The sequence below is a fragment of the Maniola hyperantus genome, chromosome 9, assembly GCF_902806685.2.
Source record: "Maniola hyperantus chromosome 9, iAphHyp1.2, whole genome shotgun sequence".
NCBI classification, from domain to species: Eukaryota; Metazoa; Arthropoda; class Insecta; order Lepidoptera; family Nymphalidae; genus Maniola; species Maniola hyperantus.
The window spans coordinates 14028615-14040994 of record NC_048544.1 but is presented as its reverse complement, the minus strand read 5'-3'; the positions used below and the strand labels follow the sequence as shown (position 1 = coordinate 14040994).

At 41.0% G+C, this 12380-nt stretch overlaps 2 protein-coding genes across 4 annotated transcripts in view; one reads left to right on the top strand and one right to left on the bottom strand.

Annotated features, from left to right (window-relative positions):
- The window catches only part of LOC117985539 (rho GTPase-activating protein 9-like), a 142555-nt gene extending 135299 nt beyond the window's left edge, over positions 1-7256 (bottom strand). For both annotated transcript variants that reach the window (XM_069500885.1, XM_069500886.1), the window contains exon 1: positions 6009-7256. In XM_069500885.1, the coding sequence (XP_069356986.1) occupies positions 6009-7232 (1224 nt within the window). In that variant the 5' untranslated portion in view covers positions 7233-7256. The remainder of the gene's footprint in view (positions 1-6008) is intronic.
- Positions 1-12380, top strand: part of LOC117985549 (A-kinase anchor protein 17A) — a 29286-nt gene that overhangs the window by 15537 nt on the left and 1369 nt on the right. Inside the window, exons 2-5 of one of the 2 annotated variants that reach the window (XM_034972306.2) lie at positions 8251-8316; positions 9754-9950; positions 10775-10966; positions 11586-11765. In XM_034972306.2, coding sequence (XP_034828197.1) covers positions 8251-8316; positions 9754-9950; positions 10775-10966; positions 11586-11765 — 635 coding nt within the window. The remainder of the gene's footprint in view (positions 1-8250; positions 8317-9753; positions 9951-10774; positions 10967-11585; positions 11766-12380) is intronic. The other variant, XM_034972307.2, reaches the window with a different exon arrangement.

The window sequence follows — 12380 nt, the reverse complement described above, 5'->3', positions numbered from 1 at the left end:
AATCTAATGAGGCCCGTGTTCAGGAGTTAGTTGGATGGGTTCATCATCATCATGATAACCCATCGTCGGTTCACTCGGGGCCGCACAGCTGGAGCACAGGTCTCCTCTCGAAATCAGAAGGGTGAAGGCCATAATCCGCCACGCTGGCCGAGTGCTGATTGGCAGACTTCAAAACATTGCCCCACCTACGACGCGGCAGTGACTCCGAGTGGCCTACTTACGCAACGTTCGTTGACCTCTAGCGTGAGTCAGATGTTTTATTTGCAATGTATCGTGAACTTTTACAAAATATAGGATATTTTTTTATATTTTTTTGCGTTTTTAGGGTTCCGTACCTCAAAAGGAAAAACGGAACCCTTATAGGATCACTTTGTTGTCTGTCTGTCTGTCTGTCTGTCTGTCTGTCCGTCTGTCTGTCAAGAAACCTACAGGGTACTTCCCGTCGACCTAGAATCATGAAATTTGGCAGGTAGGTAGATCTTATAGCTGACATTTGGGGAAAAATCTGAAAACCGTGAATTTAGGGTTAGATCACACAAAAAAAGTTAAATTGTGGTCATGAACTAATAATTAGTATTTTCAACTTTCGAAGTGAGTGACTATATCAAGTGGGGTCTCATATGAAAGGTCTTCACCTGTACATTCTAAAACAGATTTTTATTTATTTTTATGCATCATAGTTTTTGAATTATCGTGCAAAATGTCGAAAAAATACGACTGTAGTACGGAACCCTCATTGCGCGAGCTTGACTCGCACTTGGCCGGTTTTTTTTTTGTGATATCATTTCAGTAATCATCAGTACTATCAGGCCTGTCTTTGTTTTTGCTAGCGTTCTGGTTACACCCTGTATCTATGAGAAGAGACCTATGTTCAGTAGTAGTGGGTTGGATGGGTTGATAATATAAAAACTCGTTCTCTATAATAATTGAATCTCGCTTACCTACTGTTGAAAAAGTGGGCTAATCTAGATCTAGGTTAGTTTTATTATTCTCCTTTATCTACGTAATGGCTTTCCGGTCTACATGCATCAGTCCCATGTCACTTATCACGTTAAATGCATTGTGGTTTCAGTACAAAGTGTACGTATCCACAGAATTCTAACCCTCTAACAAATAAACCTGGAATAGCGGTGGAATAGTTATACTCTGTTTTGTCTTTTTCCTTCAAATGTCAAATTACTGATGACAGAGAAAGACAAAACAGAATATAACTATTCCACCGCTATTCCAGGTTTATTTGTTAGAGGGTTAATCTATATAAAGCACTAGTCGATACCCGTGACTTCGTCCGCGTGGAATTAGGTTTTTTAAAAATTCCGTGGGAATTCATGATGTTCTTCACTCGTTCACATAAATAAATATAATCAGCTATGCGATGAGACGATTCCTCGTTCTTTCGAAGTTAAAGTACCTAAAGTAAAGTAAAATATGCTTTATTGTACACCAAAACCAAAACAATAGAGATATAACAAAGATAGCATGTACAATAGGCGGCCTTATCGCTAAAATAGCGATCTCTTCCAGGCAACTTTAGGGTAGAGGATATTGTAAAAATTAAAGAAAGCGGAAGGGGTGTACTAATTAAATGAAGTAAATATACATAATATACGTATGAATATATATATAAACAGTAAATAAGAGAGGAATAGACAACAGATAAGTGGAATAAAAAGTTAGTGGCTGTTAGTTAGTAACATTTTTAATATGGCTGATAGAGGGGCGCCTATGACGTGCTTTCCTAGGGCGCTGTCGAAATTTAATCTGTGTCTGTGCTTATACGTTCCTTTGTCACTTCTATACATATTCTCAATTCTGTGGTAGGTATCACCTGCAAGCACGCAATTGACACTTTTCCACTAATTAGGGGCTCACCACTCACCACTAACTGTGCCACGTTCGCAGGCAAGTGTCACTTCGTAAGGCAATTGTGTCACATGGCGGAACCCTCATCATTAATAAGCTATACGTAGAAAAACACGGAAAAAGAATAAATAAGTAGGTAGATAGGATAGGTGTGCACTAAATACATACCTACATCCGCGCTGCGTCCAAGGCGCAAGGCACAAAGGCTGAGTGAAGTGTGAAGTGCGGCCGAGGCCTAAAGTCGCGCCTTTATTTTTTAACCGACTTCCAAAAAGGAGGTGGTTCTCAATTAGGCTGTATGAAATCGGGCGAGCATAAAAGAAACTAGAAATCAAAGCGTCCAGCTCGCCCGACTTCAACATATATAGGTACCTAACTACCTACCCGTGTAGAAACTAAGTAGAAACAAAGGTTTTCTTAATAAATTTTTTTATTGTTTTTAGTTTCGGATTGACTATACCTGGCTGAGTTTGTTGTTAGCTCTTCACAGACTTGGGCGCGTTTGGAACCCTCGTAGCTTTAGTTTTAAGTTCGTAATAATTATTATCACCACTATATCTTCAAATCCAACAACCGACCATCAAAAAGTAACTTATTAGAAAGAAATTTTATCTATCGGACAATCGTACGTGAGATCTGCAGCCTCCCTGTCATATCACATCCCAATCTCGTTGAACGACTGATAACAACAATACATCATCTCGAATAGGATTAGAGAGACTGCCAGATATAGCTAATCTCACATTCTCAATTTATTAATACTTATCCTCTTTATTTGTGAACCATAACTTTGAGGAAAAAGTTAAAGAAATTAAGTAAATTGATAAATACGAATTGTTTCATCCAATACTATATTAGGACGTTTGTGCACACCGTGAAATCACGGATTCCGTAAAAATACGAATCGAATGAGTACGTATTTGTATGACGACAAATTCGAAAAATCACGGATACGAACCGAATACGGATGAGTGCACAAACGCCCTCAGGCTATGTAACCTGTACAGTACGCAGCAGAAAGCCCTCCTTACCCTTTCAACTATCTCTATGCCCAAAAAAAACGGGCCAAGTGCGAGTCAGGCTCGCGCAACGAGTGTTCTGTACTACAGTCGTATTTTTTCGACATTTTGCACGATAATTCAAAAACTATAATACATAAAAATAAATAAAAATCTGTTTTAGAATGCACAAGTGAAGACTTTTCATATGATACCCCACTTGATATAGTTATCTTAATTCGAAAATTGAAAATACTAATTATTAGTTCATGACCACAATTTAATTTTTTTTGTGTGATCTAACCCTAAATTCACGGTTTTCAGATTTTTCCCCGAATGTCTGCTATAAGACCTACCCTACCTGCCAAATTTCATGATTCTAGGTCAACGGGAAGTACCCTGTAGGTTTCGTGACAGACAGACAGACAACAAAGTGATCCTATAAGGGTACCGTTTTTCCTTTTGAGGTACGGAACCCTAACAAGTCAATTGTTTGCTTAGTTAAAGTGTAAAGGAAGGACAAACAAACAAACTTTCGCATTTACTTATATAGATTATATTATTATTGTTGATAGGAATTTGTCCATCCTATTACTACGTTTTATCAGCATAAATCCAATTTACAACTCCAGCTCTATGTAACAGACCATTTAGTACGAAATGTCAGTACCTACCTACCACGTTAATCTAATAACAACGGCTCAAGCGGTCCACAAGTAGATTGCTGCTGAAAATGTCAGGGACAATATAAATGACAAGATAATATGGTCAAGCGAACAATATTTTTCACGGTTTAGGAACCAAATAAATCAGCACCACCTCTTAGATACTAATGAACGACCCGTTTGAAATCCAGGCGTCACAGAGGTTGCATTGGTGCTAAAGCACCACTGAGTCGGTGCCATTTTGTTTGTTCAATGGCCCTGTCCATACGAAGTAATATATATGTTACCGGCCAAACCCGATTTCAGGACAAACTAGTTTCGCCTAGGCTAAACTAGTTCTTCCTATACGCGATAGGATGAACCAGTTTAGGCTAGGCAAAACTAGTTTGTCCTAAGCCCGATAGGATAAACCAGTTTACAAACAAAAATTACATGAAAAGTCAACAAAAAATAAACTATATAGGAAAACAGGCATAGAGATTAGAGAACTTAGGCTGCAAGAGCGAGCGAAGCGAGCTTGGGACTCGGGGCACCCCGACTCGGATGGGTTACGTTAGAAGGGGATGGCGTGGTCTGTAAGATCCCGCCATTCCCTTCGTGGTTATTTCATTTTAAACCACCCAGAAAAAGGAGCCCCGCCAAGCGGGACTCCGTCGACCTGGCCTGTCGTGTTCATCACTTTTGCAAAGTAAAACATTTGTTAATAGAATGTTTGTCGAATGTTTTTTTGTAATTTACATCAGGATCAACTAGTTTGGCCTAGCCTAAACTGGTCTATCCTATCGGTCTTAGGACAAATTAGTTTGAACTAGCCTAAACTGGTTCATCCTATCGCGTATAGGAAGAACTAGTTTAGCCTAGGCAAAACTAGTTCGTCCTGAAAATCGGGTTTGGCCGGTAGGCGGTAACATATAGATACATATTAAGTTAATGGTCAGGGGCCGCAAATGTCCTTCACTCTAGGATGTAATAACGTTTGCGAACTATCCGTAGGTAACTTTCCGAGTTGACTGCATTGTCAATCGAAATTTTTTGTTTTGGGAATCTTAGTAAAAGAAGAAAATCTAAATATTATATAAAAGGAAAAGGTGACTGACTGACTGACTGATCTATCACCGCACAGCTCAAACTACTGGACGGATGGGGCTGGGTATGCAGATAGATATTTATGACGTAACTTAGGCATCCGCTAAGAAAGAATTGTGTAGTCCACGCGGACGAAGTCGCGAGCATAAGCTAGTAGGTTATACTATTTTTTTTTGAATTTACTAAACATACCTACTTAATTAATTTTAGAAATCCATAGATAATCTAAATATATAAAAGGAAAAGGTGACTGACTGACTGACTGACTGACTGACTGATCTATCAACGCACAGCTTAAACTACTGGACGGATTGGGCTGTTTGGCATGCAGGTAGCTGTTATGACGTAGGCATCCGCTAAGAAAGGATTTTTGAAAATTCAACCCCTAAGGGGGTGAAATAGGGGTTTGAAATTTGTGTAGTCCACGCGGACGAAGTCGCGAGCATAAGCTAGTAATATTATAAATGCGAAAATGTGTCTGTCGGTCTGTCTGCTAGCTTTCACGGCCCGACAGTTTAACCGATTTTGACGAAATTTGGTACAGAGATAGCTTGCATCCCGAGGATGGACATAGGTTACTTTTTATCCCGGAAAATTAAAGAGTTCTCACGGGATTTTTAAAAACCTAAATCCAAGCAGACGGAGTGGTGATAATAAAAAACATAATTGAAAAAAACGGGCCGAATTGAGAACCACCTCCTTTTTGGAAGTCGGTGGAAAATAGTTTAAAAATGTAAGAATAGAGTGCTCTACAGTCTACACCTATAGGACAAATCCTAGAAAAATGAACCCAAAAACGCTCATACTTTCAAAGAAAAAATATACAAGTCTAAAAAGCAAATACCCATGTTAGCAATACCTACCTAGTGCCTACCTAATTATCTATATCGTCCAAGGTTTAGCATCGCAGTTGAAACTCTGATTAAATGTAGATAACGAGCAAATTCTACTCATATTTGCATTCCTTTAATAACTGATATTATTTTGTTGGTAAAAATACAAACTAAAACTGAAAGTTGTAACTTCATTGGCAAAAATAATATTTTTCGTTATTTATAAGTATTGTTTGCGATATTTATCAATTAGGTACATAATATATCATACAATAGAGCTATTTACGTACGGTCTATAATTATATTACCAGTACAGTTCACTAACCTAGGTCTTCTAACCTAGGTGCCATCATAGGTCAAAATTTCAAAATAACTCGCAAAATTCAAATAGCATGAGAAACTCAGAGTACACCTATCCCCAAAATGTTTGTAAGCCGTTGAGGACCTATTGAGACCATCCAACCCAATGGAAGCTAGTTACTTGCCAAATCTAACTTAGTTAGAAAATCATCGAGATAAGATTTCCCAGTCTGATGATGAGTAAAAAATAAATGGCCACTTACATATTTGGTAGAACTTATTCTTCTTACGCGAGCTTCCTTTTTCTGTGCTCTGCGATACTTGTTCTGCTCACTTGTAGGCACCTCGAGGGTTTTACCCGCTGCAGGAAGCTTTTTGTCCTCCAATAGGAAACAGTCCGTCACTGATCCTCTTCGAGGACTTTTAGGACACTGACTATCACGTTTCACTTCCAAAATTTTGGATAACTCCGCTTTGAAATCCTCACTCACTTCGTTCACTTTCGTCATTTGCACTATCTTCGGTGAAGGCAGCAAGTTGAATGAGGAACTCTTTCTTTTCTCCTGGACTGTTAGTTCCTTGGATGTTTTCGTGTAAGGTTCGCAGTCGCTCAGGTAATTCTCGCTGAACAGATCCACTGTCTTATGGAATTCATCCAGCAAGTCCTGTACTGATTCTGTTTTGAGGATGTTAATCGATATTCCACTTGATGCGGAGACAGAATTTGTTGTAGATGTTGTAGATGAGTAGTGGTCCTCATCTTGCAGCCCTTTAAAGCTTTTCAAGCACACATTGTTCACTTTGTCGGAGTAAACATCAGCGATGTATTCGAGACTCTCCACTGAAATATTGTCGACTACAGAATCACTACTTCCGAAAGCGTAAGATAAGCTATTCTTTGTCAATTTCTGCCTTACTCTTTCTTGCCCTTCTTCTAACGCTCGTGGAAGAAATTCGAAACTTTTGCTTCTAGTGTATATTGGGGAATGACTCTTCTTATCCGTTGCTTTGTGTTTAAAAAACCAGAAGCGACTGTGATGTTTGTGATCATGTTCACTTGACGGGCTGTGCTGTCCCGGTAGACTGGGGTTTAATTCTTTCGCCTTTTCTTCTTCTACTATTGTCTTCCATTTGGGTTTGTCGCCGCTTTCCCGTCTTTCTTTGTTGAAGAAGTTCAGGCGAAATTTGTCCCGGAAGCTGAAAGATTTTCGGAGTGGCGACTTTTCCTCGTCGTCTATTGAAAATGGTTGGTTTTCGGAGATAGGCGATGGATTGTCAGGGATGACTGGTAAGCAGGCCGATAAGAGGCTAGATGGTTTCGCAACCACTAGTTCGTTAGACTGCCCCCTGACTGGATAGTTTGGAGTAGGTTTGAACCTATCAGGGAGATCGCCGAGGAGCCCACGTTCTATGAAGTGAAGGTTTTCTGCGTTTAGCTTCCTCAAGACGTCGGGTCTCCTGACAATGGGTTTCCTCTCCTTATCCATGGCTACGTCATCACCGGCCCGTGGTGCGCTTTTGACTGGCATATCGCATGTCGTGATATCTCCTAACTGATAAGCGACGATAACGGTTTCTCGACAAGTTTGTTTCCATTCTTGTTCAATCATCCGTAGATATGGAGATATCTATTCTGTACGAATAAACTCAAGTTAGGTATTCCTGCCTAGATATTTTTGTTTTTCTGTTTTTCTTTGAAATAAAATCTTCACTATCTGCCGTTTAATATTTGAAATAGCTATGTCTGAAACATCAAGATAAACTGGACAGTCATAAGTTGAAGGAATTTTGTAGTTCATTTTCAGTTCAGACAAAAACTTTCCACAAAAGATTCATCAAAATAAAATTGGCCCAGGCAACTATCTAAATTTATACTTCAATCAATCAATCAATCAGCCTGTTTGCGTCCACTGCTGGACATAGGCCTTCCCAAGAGTACGCCACCACACACGATCCTCCGCCTTCCTCATCCACCCACTTTACTATTTTTATCTACTAAATTTTTACTTACTTAGGTACTAAATAAAAAAAAATTATATGCTTGGCATAATTACCATTATCATTCATATGTTTATGTGCTCAAAAAATATTTGATCAATAAGCCCGTGGCAACATCGAAACTAATAAACTACGTTTTTGTAACTCATTGAAGTAATATTACAATCAATTTTTAAAATTATCTTATCTAATAAATTAACGATTACCTACCTAGTAGTTGCCTATGTTTTCTAAACAAATCAATATGTATGTGTATCTTAGTCAATAAAAGAAAAGGTGTCAACTAATTAGCCAAAGTTTAGTGTGTAACCAAGTAAAAATTTTCACCTACAAGCAAACAACGGCGCATATCCTGTCTCCATAATTTCTTATGTTAAACGCTACCAAATCATATAGAACGACTATTATAACTCCCAGTTCCTACCATAATGCTTTTAGGTACTATAGTTGTGGTGTAAACATACGGATGCGTCGAGATAATGGTGTTTTGTTATAAAATTATAACAGAGTCGCCGCGGCGGTCGCGATGCGCCTCTCCGAGGAAGACATCCCCTGTTGGAAGATTACCGAATAGTAAGTAATCCTACATATTTTTTTTTTAAAATTCAGATACAAGTTAGCCCTTGACTGCAATCTCACCTGGTGGTAAGTGATGATGCAGTCTAAGATGATAGCGGGCTAACCTGGAAGGGGTATGGCAGTTTTTATTAAACCCATACCCCTTTGGTTTCTACACGGCATCGTACCGGAACGCTAAATCGCTTGTCGGCACGGCTTTGCCGGTAGGGTGGTAACAAGCCACGGCCGAAGCCTCCCACCAGACCAGACCAGAAATTTAGAAATTATAAAATTCCAAACCCCTGCCAGGAATCGAACCCGGGACCTCCCACTATTAAGACCACAGCGCTCACCACTGCGCCAGGGAGGTCGTCAAATTATTTATTTAGTGTTTTTACCCTTTGCATTCATCATCTTCATTTCAACCTATCTCCGTCTAGTTTGAGCAGGTTTCCTCTCAGAATGAGAATGGTTTAGGTCATATTTTACTGCCCTGCTGGCCAACTGCGTATTGACAGACTTCAGACACCGTTGAGAATCTTATGGAGAACTCTCAGGTATGCAAATTTCCAGACGATGTTTTATTTCACCGTTAGTAAATTAAAGCAAGCGATATAAAATTTATTTATTTTGATTTCTGATTTGGAGCATACCTATAAATCTCTCCATTGCCCTCCGAGTGACTCTGAGCTTTCTTTTGAGGCCCATAGTTAGCGACCATGCCTCAGATCTGTACATCATCACTGGCAACACGCATTTGTTTGAAGACCTTGCTTGCACTCCGATAGATACTCACTTAGTAATATTTATCAAATCCACCGAGACAATCTATCGAATAAAAACCGGCCAAGTGCGTAGCGAGCCACGCGCAGTGTAGGGTTCCGTAGTCACAATCCTCGAAAAACAGATATAACTCCTTAACCTGTAAACCCTACTTAGCCATGAAAGTTTTCCTTTAAAATTGATTATATATACTACTGCTGTGAATTTTTTCACGTTCCTATATACTACCATTTGGCTGATAGAGCTAGGGGACACTTGACTCTAATAAAAATTAGCAGTTTAAAACAACATATTTTACAAACGGATCTAGAAATCGAAAAATTATGTTCCCACACCCACAGTATTTTTAAAAGACCTATTCAACGATACCCCACACTATGTGGCAGAAGAAAAAAAATTCATCCCCACTTTACATGTAGGGGAGCTACCCTAAAAAAAAATATTTATCGAAATTTTATTTCACGGCGTGATTAATGTTTATACCCGTGCCAATTTACAGATTTCTAGCACTAATATTCTCTGAGATTAGCCGAGGACGGACGGACGGACAGACGGACGGACATGGCGAAACTATAAGGGTTCCTTGTTTACTTTGGAACCCTAAAAATCTCTTAATCCAATTAAGAGATTCTTAAAAACGCAAAACATTTTAAATCTTACTTTTTTCAGTACATAATGCTGCATCAAATCTAGTGGCTTCATTCGACTATGAGGCAGACTGTGGAGATATCTGGGATTCGATTCCCGAGCGCGACTGGCGGCTGCTGGCTGCGCTCACGAGGAAGAGAGAGGAGGACAACGAGCGAGAGAGGCTCGCGGAACAGTTCCAGAAGATGTGGCTCAAGGAAAAGGAGGAGAGGGAAATGGTAACTCTTTAATATGTAAACATTTGGAGTATACTTACATGTACTCTTTGTGCGGTGCGGAGCGGTGACGGTCTCAGGCTGAGATCTATAGAGAGCAATTTGTCTTTGCTCCAATGACTTTACTCATTGTTTTGCTCAGACTTAAGATCGAGTTAAAACGAGACAGATTTATGTGAGAGATCTAGCTCTGTCTCGTTTTAACTCTACCGTAAGTCTAAGCTAAGTCCGAGTGCGCTCTATAGTCTCAGAGTCGAGGCGTCCGGGATTCGATCCCAGGCATGCATCTTTATATCCGCAAAAGGTCGAAATGCGTCTGCCATCTGGGTGTCTGGTGCACTTCGACCGTCCGCTGCGCCAGATCCTTCTTTCCACGCACATGCAAACTGTGGAACCAACTCCCATCGGCGGTGTTCCCACTAGATTATAACATGGGGTTATTCAAGGGGCGGACCAACAAATTCCTAAAAGGCCGGCAACGCATCGGCGGCTCCTCTGGTGCTGCAAATGTTCATGGGCGGCGGTAATCACTTAACATCAGGTGACCCGCCTGCTCGCTTGCTCGCTATATCTATTAAAAAAAAAAAAAAAAAAAAAAAAAAAATGGCAATCGGGATATGAGGCAGGAGACGCCCGTCACTCGCACTCGCCCGCAACGGGTTAGCGCGGGGTCTGTACGGATGTGTGGAGCGTTCCCTCCCAGAGTGCCGTTTCGATCTGTCGCGTACTATACTTTACCCTTGCTTACACTCACGCATGCGCAGACAGATCTCCGATTCTGTTGTCCAGAGGTTTTTTACGTGACGCCAAGTGTACTTTCATTCCAGGTAGAAGCAGAAACCACTGAGCAGTACAAAAAGTACCTCCATCGCAAGCGGCGCCAGGAGCGAAACTTCCACGAGTACAAGCGTCTGCTCCTGAGTGCAGAGCAGCAGGCCAAGACCGGCGAGCTGATCAACTGCATCCGGCACAAGGAGCAGAAGACCGCGGACTTGCTGGCTTGGAGGGACGATAAGAAGGTGATAGCCCTCGCATTTTCATGAGCACCTGGTACTTTCTCTTGGCACGTTCTTGACTCCCTAGAAATTCTTTTGTTTCTTGTCCCTTTGTTCACTCTCGCTATTCTAGGTATGCTCACTGGTTGAATTTTTCCGACGATGAGACGAGGCATATGAAAAAGTCGAAGCTCGTTTCCAAATGATCCCATTCAACTAAGCCTAAAGGAAACATCCCTATAGCACTTGTTAATTGTCTTAAATATTTTTGTTGCAATAAGGACCTGGCACCAGTAGGTACAAGCGTCTGCTGAGAAGCGCGGATCAGTAGGCCAAGACCGATAACACAAGCCCTTGTAAAGGGAACTTGGGTACCTAGATAGAAATATCTGAATATGATACCCAAGTAGGTATAGTTTGTACTTTGTAGCCTCAATATAGCTCAATAGTTAAGGAGCGGACTGAATTCGGAAAGGTCGGAGATTCAAACCCCACCCTTGCGCTATTGGGAAGGGGAATATTGGTCATAATTAACATGGCTAATATTCTTTTAAAAAAAGTATATCAAACTCAGATAGCGGTGAAGTTATATGTAGTATGTAGCCGTCTTTTTGTCGAAAATAAATGATGGTTTGTTCATCAGATCACAGAAATAATCGGCAAAGCAGTGGAGGAAGAGGCCCGATCCCAGCTAGCGGCTGAACGGCGACTAAGACGACGTGTCGCAGAGGATTGGCGCAAACAGATAGAGTTGGTGCACGCGCTGCAGAGAGCTGACGAGGCTGGGAAGCGCAGAAATGCCATGTTGAGGGACGCTTCACAGGTAATTGAGCCTCAATAGCTCAACCGGTAAAGGAGTGGACTGAAAACCGAAAGGTCTATGGTTCAAACCCCGCTCGTTGCACTATTGTCGTACCTACTCCTAGCACAAGCCTGACGCTTAGTTGGAGAGGAAAGGGGAATATTAGTCATTTAACATGGCTAATATTCTTTAAAAAAAATGTACGGGAGAAGTGTGTAGGCTCGACCGTAACTACAGGAAGATCTTCCTCCCGAGCGGATGTCTTGTTCGGGGCGTCAGCTGGGCCGACCGTCATATTTTGGCACTTGTATATTAGATACCCTTAAGATTAATCACTACCACCTGTTGGAAATATCTGCGCACCTCGCTGGAATGCGCTTCCCCGCAGCTCACCCATTTTCGCCTATCCAGTACCCAAAGAGTACCCATGTAAAAATTACGTTCTACCAGTACCGTTGCCAGTTCCAGTGCCAGTACCGTTGCCAACGCAAGCATGTTGCATGACGTCATTAAGCCAGTAGGGCGATTGTCTAAAACCGGCATCAATCATTATTACAATCTCAATTGTTCTGATTGGCTGAATTTGTGCGATTCTTGTTGCAACAATGCATTGTGGCCAATAGTGAGCGAGCATTA